Raw genomic sequence first — 20,605 nt, forward strand, 5'->3', positions numbered from 1 at the left:
GAAGGTGAGACTAGGGCACGGCAATAACCTGCCAGCCAGCGTTTTATATCTGCACTGAGAACTGGACAGGAGGCTGGCCTTCCCATGAAAGGTAACTTTAGTTTTCTTCCTTGTGACCAAAGAAGCCTGATCAATACCCTCCAATGTCAAACCCCAGCAACTCAGAGAGGCCCCCGGGGTGGGGAGTTGACCTGTTCGGCAGCACTTGGACACAGAGGCACACACCCCACCTGGGCCTTCGTGGGGAGGCACGAGAGTGGACAGCCCCAGCCCTGGCACTGGAAATCATGGATATTAAGTAGGCACCACCAGCACCAACCACAAACTGGAGGGTTACGTAGGTGAAAGGGGTCATAATGGTGGCCTGGGTTTTTGGGTTTTTAAACATTTTTTTAAATTTATTTATTTTGGCTGCGTTGGGTCTTCGTTGCTGCGTGCGGGCTTTCTCTAGTTGTGGCGAGCGGGGGCTACTCTTCGTTGCGGCGCACGGGCTTCTCATTGCAGTGGCTTCTCATTGTTGCGGACCACGGGCTCTAGGTGTGCAGGCTCAGTAGTTGTGGCTCACGGGCTTAGTTGCTCCGCAGCACGTGGGATCTTCCCGGACCAGGGCTCGAACCCGTGTCCCCTGCATTGGCAGGCGGATTCTCAACGACTGCGCCACCAGGGAAGCCCGGTGGCCTGGGTTTGACCAGAGACTAAATAGGAGCCTTTAAACCTCAACACAAATTCCACAAAGGAGTCAAGGGCCTGATCCATGCTCCTCAAACCCTCCTTCCCAGGGGCTCATGGCTCCTGACTGCGCGCACCTTCTTTCCATACCTGTTTGTTCTCAGAGAACAACTCTCAGTGTGTGTGGCCACCTGTGCTGGCTCCCTTCACTGATCAGATAGGCCAAAGGGAAGCTGGAAGAACAAGATTCAGAGTCTCCCCCACCTTTGCTCCCACAGAAGGAAGGCCATGCTGCAGACTTCCAGCCCGAGGGGTTTTCTTTGAGTGTTGCTTCCTGGTGACTAAGTCTCCTCTCCACACATAGTACCTGTGGGCTTCAAGAAATGCGAGGATGCCCTCTATTGGCCTTCCCTCTGGCCATTCTAGAAAATGAAAGATGGAGGCCTTTGAGGGTGGAGGAGTGTTCAGCTAGGTTTGGTCAAGGCAGGGGCTCCCAGGCTCCTGAAATTCAGGATTATTTCAGAAGGGTTCCTTTGGGGTGACAGGGATATATGGAAGTAGCCTAGCTCTCCCTAAGCAAGCCCAAGGATTTCTGGCTCTTTCATGAGTCAGGCAAGAATAGGGACACGGCAGTCTTCTCGATGCAAGACCCCAAGCCAGGAAAGCAGCACTGGTTTCTGGGTTTTGTCCCTTTTTTGGTGGGAGGAGTAGGGGATGAAAAATTCTTTTATTCATCCGAGACTGAGATAAAAATATATCCTTCAATGAGCTGTGGCTGAGATAAGATACAGGAATGAGGCCCAAAGAACACAGAAAAAACCTACAAAGCCAGTAAGTTATCAAGTCCTGTAGCTCCTTCATGGATCCTTCAAAGTTCTTCCAATACACCAACCTCACTAAGTCCCGATCGCCTGCCCACCAGCTGCTCTGGGGCAGCCTGGCCTGCACACCCGAGAACACACGCGGCCCTAGCCCACAGCGCGCCCCGGGCAGATTCAAGCTCCCACTCCTCTGAGCTTCCTGCACCCTCGCTCGGGACAGGTCAGCTGCTGCCTCCTATTCATGACACACTGAATGTGCACTTCTAGACCAGCGGTTCTCAGAGTGTGGTCCCCAGACCAGCAGAAGAGCATCTCTGGGAACTTATCAGAAAGGCAAATTCTCGTGTTTCGTCCCAGTCCTACTCAATCAGAAACACAGAGGTGGGGCCCAGCAACCCATTTTTAAAGGTGGTTTTGATCCAGACCACGCACAGGCTCTGCTGGGCCTGAGTTCTAATTCCGTCATTTACGGTGTGTGGACCGAGTTACTTCTCGTATGCCTCGTTTCTGTTCCTGTAAAAACAGAACCAATACCGCCCACCCTCAGCTGCTTTTTGTGCACAGGGCCTTGGGGAAAGAATGAGTTCCACAGTCCTTCTCTCCCCTCCCTTTCCTGGGAGTCCAAGACTGAACAGCAGCCCTCCTTTCATCCCACAAGCTCAGCAGGCTGTCCCTCCAACACTGCACAGTGCTCTGGGGGCCCGGGGCCAAGCCCTACTGCTTTGTAGACCCCAAAGAGAAGGGCAGGGCCCATAAAGGCCAACCTGGGCACTGGGACACGCTGTATCCCCAGCTTGTCCATGGGGTAAGGGTAGGGGTGAGAGGGGGTGGTGGTGTTTGTGTGTGTATGCATCAATTTTGTGTTCACAGAAGGTCGAAGGAAGGACAGAAAACTCCCCTCCCTAAAAGCCACAAGGAGCAGCTGGCCAGCAGGGGCCAGGGCGGTGACTCCTCCATCAGCAGCCACTGAGGCAGGGTCCCAGCACCACACATGCTGATGCCAGGCCCATGACCTCCCTGCCGGAGGCCATCATGTCACAGGGACATACAGGTGCCTGGACCCGTGGTAGAGGCCAGCAATGGAGCACAAAGCGGCACACCCAGCAGGCACATGTACAATTAAATAGCATGTTTAATCATCTCACGACAGACTGTAGTGCAGTAGTATAAACTGTAAGTTTCTTTTTAAAAAGCCACTCCCCCAAAGCTCCCATTCCTCAACACCCAGAAACCATGGCTGAGGAACCAGTGACAGGGCCGGAGGGATTCAGGAAGTCTCTGTTCCATGAAGCTGAAAGTCTTTCCAGGTCAAGGTTGCCTTATGAGTAGCCAAGAGCCCTAGGAGGAGCTGATGCACACACACACACACACACACACACACGCAAGGGACACAGAGGGAAGACACTCGGACAGACGGACACAGAGGAGACTGCTGTGGGGCAGTCACACACGTGCACTCTCATGCCAGTCTGTTTGTGGCTCTCTCCTCTGGGCACAGGGAGTGGTGGCCTGATCCCTGAAGCAGCCAGGGTGGTCAGGAGGAAGAGGGTGGCAGTCGGTGTCCGGCCTGGCTACTCTGACACAACAGTCCAGCAGCCAGAGGGGCCCCTCTGTGTTCCTGAAACAGCCAGCCCTCCCCTAGCCCAGCAGCAGCGGTGAGGCGCCACTTCCTCTGGGCCTAGCAAGAGGGCGCTCCGCCCCAAAGCCGAGAACAAAGAGCGTGCCTGCAGGCAGGCTTTTGGAGCCAGGGGGCTGGCGGTGCTTGTTTCTGTACCCAGGGTGGAGGACACAGCCAGGCCTCGCTGTGCAGATGCCCCGGAAGCAGCAACCCTGCCAGCAAAGAGCTGGAGAGGAGGCCAGGAGCTGCCAGTGTCCATCCTCAGAGCAGAGGAGGGGTTCCAGAAAAGGAGGCCCTGAGGTGAGGAGGACCTACCAGACAGGTTTAAAGAGGAAACCTCTTCATTCACAGCTTCATTCAGGGGTTCCCGGAGAAGGTCTCTGGATTCAAGTACCAGCAGCTCTAGTTGAGGGTATTAGGGTGGAGTGACCAGCAGACGCTGGGAGAACAGCTGCCCTCAGACATGGGAGGTATGAGAACCAGCCTGGCAATGCCCTGCACCCTAGCACTGCCAACCCCTAACCTGAGGAGACAGACCAGGCGGCTACAAGATCTCCTCCCGTGGGCTCCTGGCCTTAAGCGGGGTCTGCCCGTTGGGCACGGAGCCGTTCTGACCATGCAGGAGTTTGCCCTTCTCTCGGTCTGGCCATGTGAAGATGGCGTCGTCACTGTCCAGCTCCGACTCCGAGTGCATCAGGCTGCTGCTCAGCACCGGGCCTTTGTGTCTGACGCCTGCAAGGGAGTCAAGGGACCCAGCGTCAGAAGCACAAATCTCCTCCTTGAGCCACACCCTGCACCCTCCTCCCAGCCTGAACAGAAGCAGAGGGACAGGGCCAGTCATGGTCCCTCTCCTGAAAAGGAGGCTTCCCAAGTCCTCCCAGCCCTGGCTAGACGGGACAGTCCATCAGGGAAGCCTCAAGAGAGCGACCGATCAGGTTCCAATGGGGATTCTTTATTTTCAGCATCTATTAGCTTTGGTTAGTGCCACCCAACGACATTCTCTTTTCTCTCTCTTTTAAATGTAGAATGTTTTATCTCCCTTTATGCAGAGGGTGGAGTTCTGTGGGGGGCAGGAAATACAAGGAACAAGAACTTAGGCTCTAGAGAATGAGTTTTGTCACTGTACCCTGGCTCAGTATGGATGTAAAGTGCCTGCCAGAGGTGCTGACACTGAGGGAGGACACAATCTCATTCTACGTAGACGTTTACCCTGGCTTCGCTGAGAGGGTACAAGGGGTGGGAGAGCAGGCATGTGGCCTGGAGAGGCCTCTGCTTCAGAGCCTGACTGAAGCGGGGACTGTCCCAAGTCGTCAGCTGGTCAGAACACACAAACGAGGACCCATAAGAAGCACCTGAGGTCAGAAAAGATGCCTGAGATTTTTTCTTTTTAATAAATTTATTTATTTTTTTATATTTATTTTTGGCTGTGCTGGGTCTTCGTTGCTGTGTACGGGCTTCCTCTAGTTGTGGTGAGAGGGGGCTACTCTTCATTGCGGTGCGCGGGCCTCTTATTGCGGTGGCTTCTCTTGTGGGGCACGGGCTCTAGGCGCGCAGGCTTCAGTAGTTGTGGCTCACAGGCTCAGTAGTTGTGGCACACTGGCTTAGTTGCTCCATGGCATGTGGAATCTTCCCGGACCAGGGCTCGAACCCGTGTCCCCTGCATTGGCAGGCGGATTCTTACCCACTGTGCCACCAGGGAAGTCCCAAGATGCCTGAGATTCTATAAGTAACTGTAGTTTCCTTCACTATTCATCCTTATGGCTGCAGAGGCCAGACCATACCACGAGGTCTGGTAATAGCTTTAGGGCAGATCCCATCCAACAGCCAGATGGCTGCCCGCTGGCTGGTACAAATACTACTCCAGAGTAAGCAAAAGGTAGGCTGAGACAGCAGAACTAGAAGTGGGAATTGCCAACATCAAGAACCCAGCTTGGGGCTTCCCTGGTGGCGCAGTGGTTGAGAGTCCGCCTGCCGATGCAGGGTACAGGGGTTCGTGCCCCGGTCCGGGAAGATCCCACCTGCCGCGGAGCGGCTGGGCCCGTGAGCCATGGTCACTGAGCCTGCGCGTCCAGAGCCTGTGCTCCGCAACGAAGAGTAGCCCTCGCTCACTGCAACCAGAGAAAAGCCTGCATGCAGCAACGAAGACACAACACAGCCCAAAATAAATAGATAATAAATAAATTAGTTTAAAAAAAAAAAAAGGTGACCAGTCAGGTGAGCTGTGTTTGAACCCTCATCCTCCAACAATCACTCTCCCTCCCCCTGGTCCCATCCAGGTCCCCAATAAACACTGAAAGAAGGTCCTGGGATGATTCTCAGGCATTCTGCCCTTTCCTGGCCAGACGTGACTTCAGGCTGTGAACGATGAGGGCATCTAGACTCTGACTGCACCTGTCACTCGGGAACCACAGCCCCACAGACCTTGCCCGTGTGCTGGTCATCTGCGCAGTGTGCTCTGGGGCCCAGCTTGTCCATCTCAGGGGCACGGTTCTGGGACATGACTGTGGACAGCCACAACTCCCACTGATTCTCAGGACTGCAGAGCAGCAGGGCCAGAGAAGAACACCAGCTTCCCAGGCTTTTCCAATGTGGTAGGGGACAGTGGCAACGTAAGAAGCGTCAAGACCAGGGGAGCGTGAACGTTCTCAAAACCTCTGTTTTGCCCCTATAGATGAAATACCCTTTGAGGGCTTTCTCCTCCAGCATCCAAGCACTTGAAGCTTCCCTTGTTCCCTAAAGCCCTTCTGGGCCATAGGCGTGGAGGACAGGAGCTTAAGGGGGGACGTGCTGCTGGCTCCAAAGTACACAGCACTCACCCAGGCCCTCCTACCTCTAGCTCCCGCTCTGCTTGAAGAACTGAGTGGGATTCATCCACTAAGCAATACAAGCTAGGAATCTGGTTATATCAGTGGGTGCTGAACACATACATCTCCTCTGACTCAGCAATCCCGTTCCTAGGTCTACACCTAATAGAAATCCATACACATGTCCGCCAAAGGACATGGGCAAGAACGTTTACAGCAGCACTCCCCATCACAGCCCCAAATGGAAAGAGCTCAGCTGCCCATCCACAGTATACCTGACAAATAAATATATTCCTACGAGGGAAATTACACGGCAATGGGAACGGACGAACGACTGCTCTACCTAACAACACGGATGGATGTCCTAAATGTAATGTTGAGGGACAGGCGCCAAGCCCAATGATTCCATTTATATAAACTACTCCAAGATATTAGAAGTAAATTGGGGGGAGGCAGGCAGTGACTGGGAAGAAGCACAAAGGGGGCGCTTCTGGGGGGCTGATTACATGGGTACATTCACTTATGAAATGTGCTTATGATTTTCTGTACACATTAGACTGAATCACAGAAAACTGCTATTTTTATAGGTCAAAAGTCAATCATCAGTAATCTTATATGGTTCAATCTAATAGACTTCAATAGAAAGTCTTGAAGAAAAGTCAACAGAACAGCAAAACCAAACCAAAGCAAAACCCACAACTGCTGAATGTAAACCACGTCTCCTGAGGGTGGGCACGTGTCCCGCTCCGCCTGCTGGCCTTCGGTGCCAGCGGCTCCGAGCTCACTCGGGTGGGCGCACGCCACGTCCAGGTCCCCCTCCTCCCGGCGGCATCCGCCTCGGCTCACTTCCGCACACGTCACCCTCCACTAAACTCACTCTTCTTCCGGCTGAACTTCTTCAGTTCCACACCTTGTACAGTTTGGTCCTGAATCCCATTCTCCTCGTCCTACTGGTGACTCCGCTCTGGGTTGCACCCACGAATCCACTGCAGAGCCCAGAACAAGAGCTGGGACTTCTGGCCTGGTCAGACCCACACCAGATGCAAGGCGACTCTCACCGCCTCCTCACGTGGACACCGCGCACAGAAGGGCCTGCCGACCCTCATCTAGTCTCATCTTGGTTACCTGGGAGCAGCTGGCCACCTGCAGCCCTCCCCGCTCCCTCCCTTTCCCCACAAGTCTGCCTTCCCATCCTGGCGTCACCCACCCGCCTGCCTCAGAAGAGGCATCTTAAGCCCTTTACCCACTCCTCCCTCCTCCCTGCCCAGGACCCTCCCCTCTGTCTTCTGCGTCTCTGCCTGCAAACGCGCTCCTGAACCCCGTCCACCCTGTCCTGTATCTCCACTTACTGTCGCTCAACTTCTAAAAGGACTTTTAAGTATTTAGGGCCTCCATTTTCTCACCACCTACATACTTCCTAAATAAACTGCACTTTGACTTCTGCCATCTATCACTCACCATCTACTCCATTTCGTTAGGTGACCAGAAACTTCTCCAGTGTCGTGACTGCCGTCATCACCAATTCTTACGCTTTTCTTCCACAGCAGCAAGCACGCTGACTGCTCCCTGGTGACACCCCTCCTCCCTCACCTCAGCTCCTTAGCCCTGGACTCTTCTTTTGTCCCTCGACACTCTCCCCAGAAGGGATGTGATCTACTTTTGCGGAGCCGACCGTCACCAGCATACAGAAGATTCCTATCCAGTCCTGTTCTGCTGAGTTCAATTTAATTCGTCTCCTCTTACCCAAACTGCACCGACTGTCCTAATTCTGTCGTCAGGGCTATCAGTCTCTTGTCTCTCATGTCAGAAGGCAGCCTGGACCTTTCCTGTCCCTCCATCCCCCTGATACCAAGCTGTCTGAGCCATCACCATCCCTCCTCGGACCGTCACATGAATCTCCTTGCTGGCCTCCACCTGTAATCTCTTCAATGAATGAAATGTTGTCACTAGGCTAATTTTACCATGCCAGCATTCTCAAGATGTCACTTCTCATCACCATCAGAATAAATGCTTAACTCCTTAGGCTGATGTTCAAAAGTCCCCATAATTTCGTCCTCCAGCCTCATTTCCTCAACCCCACTCATAACTGTTCTAAACCAAACGACCTTCTCCAGCGCTGCTTCTGCAGTTGTTTGCATCTAGGGTAATAAAAGCACCCAATCCACAGACGCTCAGAGAAGATGCTTGGGCGCCACCCTTTACTTCTCCTTCTCTCTCACCCCCCTTGGAAAACATAGCATGAACTCAGCAAGCCTTGCCCCCAGATGTATCTGGAACCCGTCTGCCTCTCTCCATCTCATCATCTCTCCACCATAAGGGCATTCTATCTAATCTCCTCTCACCCACTTTTGCCTCTCCAGTTCCTTCACATAGCAGCCACAGTTGTCTTTTTAAAATGTAAATCTAACTGCACCATGCACCTCCTGAAAAAACTACCCATGGCTCCCCATTGCTCTTAGAAGGAACCCACAGCAAGGTCCCTGCTCACCTGTCCAGCCTTGTGCCCCTCACCCAATGCTCACCATGTCTTCTTCAAATCCCCTCTGCTAATTCCAGCAGCTGGGCCGTCACCAGCTTTGCCTGCAGTCCTATTTCCCAGAGTCTTCACGTGCCTTACTCTCCTTCTCGTCATCCCTTGGGTCTCAGCTTAAGTGTTATTCTTTATAAAGACTTCCATTATCACATTTTGTATATTTGTGAACTTGTTTGTTTAATGTCGGCCCAACATAAACTACACGAGAGCAACGTCTTTCTGTTTAGTTCACTGTAATATAACCAGTATCTGGCACAGGGCCTGGTACACAGTGGTATTAATCCATATTTACAAATGAATAAGGTACAGTCCCTACCTAGTAAGCGGACAAACAATAACATAACGGATATAATACAGTGAGAGAAATGCCAAAACAGACATGTGGGAGAAAGATAAGCACGACTTTAATTGGCAGGTTAAGGGAAGGACGAGAAAGTGCTTTCTGGACAGAAATATGAACCAACAAAATTTGTTTAGAAAAGAGAGATACCAGCAAGGAGGAGGATCTCAGAAAAGCACAGTGATGTAAGCTCACCAGGGCCATGTCTACCAGACCAAAAGTAAGTCGCGAATGACTTCAAGGAGGGGAAAAGCCTTGCCACAGCAACATAAACACAACCTTGGCTACCCTGTGGACGGTGCTGTACAACGTTCTCCCCTCGAGGTCTCATCCTCAGTATCCTGTGTGCGCTCTGGCTGCGCTTCTGTGGTTCGCTAGGCCCCAGCCTCCAGGCACCACCCCACAGCGTTCCCTAACCAAGCTGCCTGGGTGCTGACAGAGCCCAGGCTGCCTATGAGCATTTATTCTCTTCTCATATGTCTTCTCCCTCACTACAGTGAAATTCTGAGGGCAGAGCCTACGGTTTAGAACTCTCTATAGTCCCCTTACAGCCTCTCCTAATACGAAGCTTTAAGCATGAGAGATGTTTAATAAATACTTTGTATAAAAATAGTTCTACTAGCAGAGTGTTTAGGAATAGCTCTATATAGAGTCCAGCTCCCCTAAAGAGATGAGGCCTGTCGTGTGGCGTCCATGATGAATGGGAACCTCACCAATGACCTAGTCCAGACAAGGACGGAGGGCCTGCTACCCACCCTGGCCCTCCGAGCCCCATCACTGAAAGCCATCTTAATGCTTGTGCAGCTGGAAATTCTCTGACAGATGAGCGCAGTGCACCTGGAGCCAGCAGGGGAGCTGCCCTCCACCTGCTCTGAGACAATGATGGAGCCTGTGGATCTACCTGACAAATACTGGAGAGAGGAAGATGGGAGAGGATGGCTGGCGGCAAGGAGGCCAGCTGGCAGACGCTGGCTTTGATCTCTTCGTGGCCTTACGTTGTCTGCCCAGAAAGGACAGACTGATCAGGAATAAGAGACCAAGGTCCCTGAGCCTGACTACAGGGACACCTTGAAAAGCTGAACTCCAGGCAGGAACCCTGAGGGGAACGAGCAGGCAAAGGAAAGCAAGGGGCTGAGCCCCTCGGCACAGTCAAAGGACCACTAAGAAGTGAGCCCTGGGGTCCGAGCTTGTTCAGTAGGCAAAGCCGACCCTGAGCCCTCATCAGGGACGGGACAAGATGCTTTTCCAGCACAAAGAGCCGCCAACAAAAACACACTTAGGAGGGACTGTGATGGTGGTGGCTCTTCAGGGAGAGCGCACCAACCTAGACACCCCCGGTTCCCAGTTCCCGGGGCCACTACCTGCTCGGGACGTTGGCTTCAGTTCCAGGCTTTCCTGATCCGTGGCATCCAGGATCCTGTACTTGCTTTTCCTCTTCGGTTTTCCTTTTTGTCTGAAAAACACAATCCCCCGCTCAGGAAGAGGTTCTGTGTGAGGCGCAGGTAGCCCACCACGGGGCGGCAGCCAGACTGCAGGCAGGGCCCTGCCTTGGGGGACGCTGCTTAAAGGAAGGGATGCTTCTCCTTGTTTCTCAGCTGGGAAAGGCAGCAACTGGGATCTGTTATTCAAATAGTCCTCACCGATTTGGGAAAAGGTAAAGGAAACATTATCATTTTATCATGGACTCACCACTCCACAGTGGTAATGAAGGAAGGATAGATGGGTTAAAAATGTAAATAAAATGACGCTCCTATGCTGGAAGGGTATAGGGTGGAGGAAAGCATTAAACCAGCAAAACCTTGTTAATGGTGGTTGTCTTAGGCTGGTGGGAATTTTAAAAAATTCTTTTAATTTTCTAAGTTTTATTGTGAGATTATATTGCAGGTTGAATCTCAGTTCTGCCACTTATTAACTGTGTGTCCATGGAAAATGTCATTTTCCTGAGAAAAGGTTGTTATGCATATTAAAAAAGATATTACCTATAAAATGTATAAAATGTTATACACATTTTATACATTTTTGCTTGGTACACAGTAAACATAGAAATGATACTTATTATTAATAATTAAAAACACAATAAATGTTACCATTAAATATTATAAGACTAGATAGGAAGACTAAATGAAAAAACCTGAAAGACTTAATCACGACTAACCTAAGTCTACAATTACATAAAAACATATACACATGAGAATCCCAAACTGAAAGAAGGCAAACAAATTAAGAACCCATGTGCCACAGCTACATGTAAAAGAATGAAATCAGAACACTCCCTAACACCATACACAAAAATAAACTCAAAATGGATTAAACACCTAAATGTAAGACCAGACACTACAAAACTCTTAGAGAAAAACATAGGAAGAACACTCTTGGACATAAATCACAGCAAGATCTTTTTTGACCCACCTCCCAAAGTAATGAAAATGAAAACAAAAATAAACAGATGGGACCTAATGAAACTTAAAAGCTTTTGCACAGCAAAGGAAACCATAAACAAGACAAAAAGACAACCCTCAGAATGGGAGAAAATATTTGCAAATGGAGCAACGGACAAAGGATTAATCTCCAAAATACACAAACGGCTCATGCAGCTCAATATCAAAAAAAAAAAAAAAAAAACCCAATCAAAAAAATGGGCAGAAGACCTAAATAGACATTTCTCCAAAGAAGACATACAGATGGCCAAGAAGCACATGAAAAGATGCTCAACATCACTAGTCATTAGAGAAATGCAAATCAAAACTACAATGAGGTATCACCTCACACCAGTCAGAATGGGCATCATCAGAAAATCTACAAACAACAAATTCTGGAGAGGGTGTGGAGAAAGGGATCCCTCTTGCACTGTTGGTGGGAATGTAAGTTGATACAGCCACTATGGAAAACAGTATGGAGGTTCCTTAAAAAACTAAAAATAGAATTACCACACAACCCAGCAATCCCACTACTGGGCATATACCCTGAGAAAACCATAATTCAAAAAGACACAGGCATTCCAATGTTCATTGCAGCTCTATTTACAATAGCCAGGTCATGGAAGCAACCTAAATGTCCAACGACAGATGAATGGATAAAGAAGATGTGGTACATATATACAATGGAATATTACTCAGCCATAAAAAGGAACCAAACTGGGTCATTTGTAAAGATGTGGATGGACCTAGAGACTGTCATACAGAGTGAGGTAAGTCAGAAAGAGAAAAACAAATATCGTATATTAACGCACATATGTGGAATTTAGAAAAATGGTACAGATGAACCTGTTTGCAAGGCAGAAACAGAGACACAGACGTAGAGAACAAACATATGGACACCAAGGGGGGAAAGGAGTGGTGGGATGAATTGGGAGATTGGGATCGACATATATACACTAATATGTATAAAATAGATAACTAATGAGAACCTGCTGTACAGCACAGGGAACTTTACTTAATGCTCTGTGGTGACCTAAACAGGAAGGAAATCCAGAAAAGAGGGGGTATATGTATTCATAAAGTTGATTCACTTTGCTGTACAGCAGAAACTAACACAACAATGTAAAGCAACTATACCCCAATTTAAAAAAAAAAGAACCCATGTGCTAAGGTGGTGAGGCTGAGGTGTGGAGTATTAAAGGCCACACACCCTAGAGATAAGAGCCAGGTCCACACCCCAGGCCCTCCCACTCCCACTCCAGCCACAGCCACGTTTTCCAGGTGGCAAATCACTGCAGTGACAGCCACTCAGCCTACAGGAGTGTGCTTCTGCCCTCAGGAGTGTCAGAGGTAAGGAGAACTTTTCTGTGCATGCCGTGGGTGGGCCATGGCATGTAACAGCAATGGGAAGGGAAGAAACCCAGGACTCAGCGCCCTCAATACAGAAGGTGCCAGATACCTCTCTAATGAATAAATATGTAATTAGAAGCACGAACAAATTTCCAGGGAAAGTCCATCTTACCTCTTACAACAACAGATTACAGTCCAGGAGAGGATTCCCAAGGCAACAACAATGACAAAGGAAGCAATGATAACATATAACACGCTCCACTCTGCCAAGAGAAACAAAATATTAAGGGCAGTGAAAAAAGAGGCTAGAAGGGAGGTCTGGGCTGCCCACCTTGGGTAGGAGATGGCTTCGCTCTGTAAACAAGAAGGCCCCTCGGGCTGCCCAGGGAAGGTGAGACCTTGGAGTTAAAGGCAGCTGAAACTTTAAACCTTATGAATTGCCCCTGTTTTCTAGCTGGTGCTCTGAGATCCTGGGGAAGTGGGGCAGGCTGTAAGGAGCTTTAACAGAGGGAAAGGGGGGAATGGAAACCTACGGGCTTCCCTGGGGCCAGAGTACACAGGCACTCCAAAAAGACAGGAGGCCTTGCGGCTCGTCTGATTTAGGCTGCATTTTGTAGTTGGTCTGATTTAAGCTTGTTTCTTCTTAAACAACTGCTTCAGGGGAGTTCCCTGGCAGTCCAGTGGTTAGGACTCGGAGCTTTCACTGCCAGGGCCCAGGTTCAATCCATGGTCGGGGAACTAAGCAACTAAGATCCCGCAAGCTGTGCTGGGAGGCCAAACAAAAACAAAAACAAAAACAAAAAACTGCTTCAGAGCTTTCCTCTAACCTTGAGCAAGTGTGGAGGAAGGAAGTAAACGTCCTCTGCAAACAGAAAATACACAAAGTTCTTCTCCTCGTTGCTCATCTGCCTTGGAAACACCAACACCCACCCACTCAACTCAGAGCCACACTCAACACCAAACCAGCTGGCACAGTTCCAAGCAGAAAACTCACCACAGTTGCTATCTCCATCCCTCAGCTGCACCTTGATGAAATTCTCCATCCAAAAAGGGTCACAGATACAGCGTTTGGTGAATGAATCACAGTGGCCATGGTCAGAACAGTTCAACTGGCATGCTGAAAGTAGCAGGAAAGGGAAAAAAGTCAAGGGGCGTCAGAGCCGGGGGTTGACCAAATTCCAGTGCCCATGAAGATACGAAGGGATCCCCTGCTCAATGGCCTGTGACGACATTTCCTGGAGACCTGCCCCAAGAACCTTTATAGCTGGACACAGTGCCCATTATTATCATCATGGATAAAACTGGAGCAGTTAGAAAGGCTCCAGACTGTTTTTACTTGCTGTTTCTCCATATCAGCAGTTCTTAATCTTTCATGTCCCACAGACCCCCTTCTCTGAATAACTGCCGAAATAAAACATAGTATTACAAAGGAAGGCAATTATACTATACATGTTTTTGAAGTATTTAAGAATACAGAACTTTAAAATAATATGTGCGTCTTTATTAAATTATTAAGTAACAAGATCTAGAAGTGTGTCTAACAATTGTCATAATTTTGAAGTGGTGATGAGTAAAAATGCTATTTCATTATGTAGTATGATACAAAATTATCTGAGATTTCTATTGCCTTAAAGTCACATGTTCTGTTAATACTAACTGTAGTTTCTTGCCTACCTTCATGATTGAGGAAAACAATAAATTTCAGTTAGAGGTTTGTGAAAATAAAGATGTAATTTTTTTCCCATTCAAACTCACAGCCCCTCTGAATGCTATCTCAGGGGCCCATGGAAGGTTAAGAAGCTCTGCAATGAGTGGAGACTCTTTCAAGAAAAAACGGTAGTTGAGGAAAGTGATTATCTCCTTGTTCCCAGAGAAGAGGAAATGAAGCCCAAGGACAGAAGAGACTGACAGGTGAGCTGTGGACACTGGGTGGACTCTCATTCCCAACTTCCCAGAATTACTCACTGACAGTATTGATTTCCAGGGCTCTGAATATCAGAAAGTCTGCCTTTTGCTTCCGCAGCTCACTCTTGAGCATCACTGCCACCTCATGGCCTTTGAAGATCTGGTGAGGAGGCTCATTTTGAACAAAAAATACCATCTTGGTGCTGCAGAGACATGGAACAGTATGAACGAGCTGAAGCTGTCAACACGATAGCAGCAGCTATCATTTGCTAAGTACCTTCTGTTTGTGCCAGACCCTGTGCTAAGTGTTATACACATTCACTCACAGGAAGCCTGTGAGAAAGGGGTTATCAGCATCATCTCCATTCTACAGAGGACAACACTGGGGCTCAGAGGGGTTAAGTAACTTGCCCAAGGTCACACAGTTAATTATGGCAGAGCCAGATCCCAACTGATATGTCTGACTCTAAAGCCTATGCTTTTAGAAAAGGCCTAAGCTGCCCCAACTAACAAGAAGACCTATTCCAAAAGCTAACTGGAGGCCAGAAAATGGGGATTTGGTTATGGGTACATCCCTGCTGTCAGCCCCTCCCGCCGCGGAGCAACCGGCTCCGGACGCGCAGGCTCAGCAGCCATGGCTCACGGGCGCAGCCACTCCACGGCACGGGGGATCCTCCCGGACCGGGGCACGAACCCGCGTCCCCCGCATCGGCAGGCAGACCCTCAACCACTGTGCCACCAGGGAAGCCCTGCCAGCCTTTTAACAGCTAAGTGTGTGGTGCTGTTGGGTTTGTGCCTGGGTTATCTATGAGACAAACCACAGTGCTTTGTAAAATATAAATTGTTGGACAGCATCAAAGCATTATCCGTAGGTCAAAACATAGCCAAAACGATCATTACTATGACAGCAACAATAAAGACCCCACACAATGGTGTGGCCAGTGCAAGATTATGTTATTCTAGGCCCAGAATCTGTTTGTTTTCTGACCGTCAACTTCTGTCCAAGGTAGACCATGTCTGAACTCACTTCTGGGTGGCACAAAATCTGTTCTCTCTGCCTTGGCCTCCATTTTTGGCAGCCTGCTTCGTGACTCCGTGTTAGTCTCACAAACTGAACTTTCCCAATCAGTGGGTCACACTGGGTTTATAGGTGAGCCCCAGGTATTGATCCCCACAGCACACAGGGTGGCTGGGTGGGACCTGGGTATCCCAGAGGCCCTGGACCAGCTGCTTCCAGTATAACTGTCTATTTATCCCCAAGTGCCATATAAACAGCATCATTTTCTCCGGGTGAACTGACATGAAAGTTTGGGAAGCCCTGTCCTAAAAGCCTTTTCAACGCCTGCTGCATAGTGAGGCTAACGATGGGGTATTATAAACTCCAGAATCAAGAAACAAACCTCTTCCATAAAAGATTTGTGGTCATTTCTCATACATATACTACTATACATAAAATAGATAACTAATGAGAACCTACTATATAGCACAGGGAACTCTACTGTTCTGTGGTGACCTAAATGGGAAGGAAATCCAAAAAAGAGTGGATATATGTATTTGTATAACTGCTTCACTTTGCTGTACAGCAGAAACTAACACAACATTGTAAAGCAACTATACTTCAATAAAAATTAATTTAAAGAAATCTGTGGTCATTTCTCATATTTTCTCCTAGTTACCTAATTCATGCTTACAGTTTCAATTTCTATCTATATACAAATAACCCTCAAATCTTTGTCTCCTCTCCCTATGTCCCTCCTGAGTGACCAAATCTGTATCTGCAAATGCTTGCTAGAGTATCTATACCAGATCATCCACAGGCATCTCAAATCCAACATGTTCCAAAATAAACCTATAATAATCACTAACTCATTATGTGTTAGAGACTACACAAACATTATCTTATGTAACCTTCAGCAACCCTATAACATGGGTGCTAGCGTTTTTATAAGTGAAGAACGGGTTCGGAGAGGTGCAAGAATCTGCCCACTGTCGCAAAGCTGCCACTAACAGAGCAGGGCTCAGAAGCCAGGACTGCCTGGTGTGAGGCCCATGCTCCTTCCCATTGTAATACACTATCTCCCTGCAATCATATCCTCCTCCTGAATTCCTCAGCTAAGCCAATCTAGGCCAAGCCAGAAACCCAGAGTCACTGTGATGCGTCTCTCTTCCTCGTGTCCCAGAGGCAGTGACGGCAAGTACGCAAGCAAACCCTTCCGCAATGCTCTTACCCGCACTCTCGCTAGTGTCTTCCACTGCTTTGTCCCAGCCAATTCCCACCAGCTTGATGGATCCCAGCAGCCACCTTCCCTTTTCCTATTCCCAGGCTGCTGAGCAGAGGTTAAAAAGAAAGTCCTAATCATCATGCTGTCTCTGACCCACTGAACCCTGACTGCATATTAGATTCACCTGGGGAGTTTTAAAATTTTAGGTGCCCAGACCTCACTCCAGACCAAATGAATCATAATCATAATCATAATCATGTGGGGGTGAGGCTTGGGTAATGATATGTTCATAAAAGCTCCAGGTGATACTATTATGCAGCTGGAGTTGGGAATCGCTACTCTCACCTCATGTCTCTAACCTTGGTTGAGACTCCAATATTGCTCAAAGCCAGCATCCTTTCCTGGAGCTGCTGTTCTCAACCTTTACCACTTTCCTCAGACTGCCCACCTCATTCTCACCTTCTCAAAGCAGATGGCCTTGCCTCCAGTTTCAGAGAAAAAACAGGACGTTGGTACCAATACTCTCAAATTTCATCCTTCTCTACTTCTAAATTCACCCATAATAGCACATCTTCCCTCCTTTCCTCCTGCCTCCAGGGAAAGTGGTCTCCTGCTCTGCCCACAGCCAGCGCCCCAGACCTACCTCCATTTATAACCCGCCTCCCCAATCTCCACCATCTACCTTTCCTCTGCACCTTCCCCTCAGTCTATAAAAATGTTCAAGTATTTCCTATCTTTAAAAGGTGTTCTTCTGAGCTTGTCTCCCATACTGTTTTCAACACCAGCCTCTTCAAAGAGGCATTATACTTACCACCTCTGCATCCTCAAACTATGAAAAAAATTTTCTCCCAGCATCTAAGTAAAATGATCTCACTATAGTTCTGATGATCTTACTAATTAGAAACCCAAAAGCCTGTTTTGCGTGCTCACCACACCTGTCTCTATAGCACCTGAATCCTTTGGCAGCGCCCCTTACTGCCAGCTTGTCCCTTAACTTCCAGCAGACAGCTCCCACCTGGTTTTCCTCGCATCTCTCTGACGGCTGTTTCTTAGTTTCCTTTGCTGGCCCTTCTTTCCTTGCCTCCCCCTTAAATATTGACGTTCTCCAGAGCTCTCTCCTCAACCCTCTTGACACTCTCCCAGTGCGACTCATCCATCCTCATGGCCTTAAAGCCTGCCTGTATGTAGTGACTCCCTATCTCAGGCCTTCCCTTCCACCTCAAGTTCCAGCCTATATGTGCTACTACCTGTCCCTATGTAACCCATAAGATACGCCAAATTCAACAGTCAGAACTGAACTCATTATCTTTTCTTTGAAACTGGATCCCTAATCTGTTAATGGCATTCACCATCTATCTAGGCATCCAAGCAAAAATCCTCATACTTGATGGCTCACTCACCTTCATTCCCCAAAGGTCACCGAGTCCTACTGATTTACCTCTGAATTTCTTTTAATTTCCTCTTCTCTTCTGCCATTTCCACCACCACTACCTCAATTCAGGTGTTATCACCTTTTTTACTAGACTAGTCCAAAAGCGTCCTGATTGGTCTCCCAGCCTTTGGTCTCTCCCTACTGTTTTTTTTTTGGCCGAGCCGTGCAGCCTGTGGGATCTTAGTTCCCCTCTGTGTGCCATGCGGGATCTTAGTTCCCAAGACCAGGGATTGAACCTGCACTCCCTGCAGTGGAAGCGCGGTGTCTTAACAAATGGACTGCAAGGGATGTCCTGATCTCTCCCTATTTTAGTCTAGCCTCCACACTACCTATCTCCCTAAGGAAAAAAAAAAATCTAATATCCTTGCTTCAAAAACAAAACAAAACAAAAAATCACACATATAAAACCAACTAACTTGAGTCCTCCTATCCGAAGTATTAACACTAAACTGCTTGGCTTGCTTATGACTGTTCTCAGTCTACAGAGCCAGCCTTATTGTCCCCCATATCCTAGGGCCCGGTAAATGCTCTGAACCCAAGGACTTCTTCCAGAGGAAACTCCGTACTTTCATACCACAGGACCATTGCTCATGCTGTTCCCCTATTCTGAATTTCCTCCTAGTCCTTCTATGCTTCATCAGGGCAAGTTTTACTTCTGGAAAATCTTTGGACTACCTCAACCCTCCTGGAAGAATTAATCGCCCTTGCCTGTGTCTCCATGATTGTGTTACCTGAAAACTGGGTTCTCTACGTGGTGTTGAGCCAAAAGACACAGCCAAGTCAAGAACGAGGAGAAAGAAGACTTTTATCACTTGTGGCAAGTAAGGAGAACACCGGGATCTTTCTCAAAGCAGTGTCTCCGTGAGCAGCAAAACTGCGGAAGCTTTAAGCTCAGGGTACGTGCATATTCGTGAAGGGGCTTGAGCAGAGGAGAATTCAGCACAGAATTGGGACAAAAGTCAACAGAGTCCAAGCTTTAGCTGAGGGTCATGAGGGTCAGAAAAGGTCGATATCATCATTCCTTAGGTTCCAGTTGATCTGGTTGTCAAGTACTTCAGGCTACCTTTACCACTGAAACAGAACTGGGAGTCTTTACAACTGATTTACTATTTTTGCTATTGTTACTTCTCTTGCCTGAAAAGAGTCATTTGTTCCTGCATTCCTTTTTGTTTTGTTTTGGCCACACCATGCGGCTCGTGGGACCTCAGTTCCCCGACCAGGGATTGAACTCAGGCCAAGGCAGTGAAAGCCTGGAATCCTAACCACTAAGCCACCAGGGAACTCCCTGTTCCTGACTTCTTTTTTTCCCCTTAAGATCATTCATTACCGAGACCTGTTCAAGGGCAAGTACTGTGGCCAGGCTTAGATCACAAAATGGCTTAGGCCAAAAATGGCTTTGCTTAGGTCAAGAAAGCCATGCCTGGTTCTCTTTCTCTGAGGACCCCCTACACTATCTGCTCACAATAGCACTTATTCTGTCAAATCCACCCTGTACTGATGCTATATGTTAACTTGATTACCTCCCCTACTAGACTATGGTCTTCAAACATCATAGGCCTCTTCTGACCTTGCACCCTGCTGCAGTGTCTAGTACAGAGCCCATTTACCTGTACTAGAAGAGTACATTTCTTCTTCATTAAAAAAATGAACACTGGGCTTCCCTGGTGGCGCAGTGGTTGAGAGTCCACCCGCCGATGCAGGAGACACGGGTTCGTGCCCCGGTCCGGGAAGATCCCACATGCTGCGGAGCGGCTGGGCCCGTGAGCCATGGCCGCTGAGCCTACGCGTCCGGAGCCTGTGCTCCGCAACAGGAGAGGCCACAACAGTGAGAGCCCGTGCACCACACAAAAAAAAAATGAACACCATGAGTGGTTCCTGGTCAGAGAGCCCACCCTTCTCTACCTACCCACACTATTTCTCAGCTCAGTCAAGAAGTCCAGGGGACCCCCTGGTCTTTCCTTTTCTCCCCCCATTCATTGCCCAGCTACCTCTGCTCCGTGTACGGCTGAATCTTTTGCACAATGATGTCGGAATCCAGCACCCCCAGGAGGACCCCAATCTGGCGGATGAACATCCCCTTCAGCCTCTCAGTTAGCTGACTGACGTTGACATCCAAGATGATCTCCACCAGGTTGTTTTTCCTGGGATCTGGAAAGCATGTGGATCAGTCATGGCTTTAGAAGTAGAAGAGTTAACATAGACCTGCCACTGTGCATGTGCTTTGGCCCAGGAGAGAATGTGGTGAGAGCATTCAGAAATGCAACTGCCCTCCTTCAAAATGGAAAGGCACAATAGCGAATTCCCCATTGCTTTGTCCTGGTCCCCAGCAATCTGGGGCTGGCTTGGAGAGCTTCAGAAGCACTCCTGGTCTCTACACCAACCTGGCAATTACCACACATGTGCTGGGGACCAGGCCGAAGTGATGGGGTTTAGTGAAGGAAGTGGGGAACAGAGAAACACTTGAAGGTTTGTTTTAGAAGTCTCTGCCCAGTTG

The 20,605-nt window shown here is 48.8% G+C and overlaps 1 protein-coding gene across 5 annotated transcripts in view; it reads right to left on the reverse strand.

Moving 5' to 3' along the window:
* Positions 1-2,604: 2,604 nt before the first annotated feature.
* KIAA0319L (KIAA0319 like) overlaps positions 2,605-20,605 on the reverse strand; it is a 109,471-nt gene continuing 91,470 nt past the window's right edge. For all 5 annotated transcript variants that reach the window (XM_067725453.1, XM_067725451.1, XM_067725450.1 and 2 more), the window contains exons 16-21: positions 20,100-20,259; positions 14,518-14,660; positions 13,547-13,669; positions 12,725-12,815; positions 10,147-10,238; positions 2,605-3,840 (exon numbers count right to left, since the gene is read on the reverse strand). In XM_067725453.1, coding sequence (XP_067581554.1) covers positions 3,653-3,840; positions 10,147-10,238; positions 12,725-12,815; positions 13,547-13,669; positions 14,518-14,660; positions 20,100-20,259 — 797 coding nt within the window. In that variant the 3' untranslated portion in view covers positions 2,605-3,652. The remainder of the gene's footprint in view (positions 3,841-10,146; positions 10,239-12,724; positions 12,816-13,546; positions 13,670-14,517; positions 14,661-20,099; positions 20,260-20,605) is intronic.

The sequence above is a fragment of the Pseudorca crassidens genome, chromosome 2 (assembly GCF_039906515.1).
Source record: "Pseudorca crassidens isolate mPseCra1 chromosome 2, mPseCra1.hap1, whole genome shotgun sequence".
Taxonomy (NCBI): Eukaryota; Metazoa; Chordata; class Mammalia; order Artiodactyla; family Delphinidae; genus Pseudorca; species Pseudorca crassidens.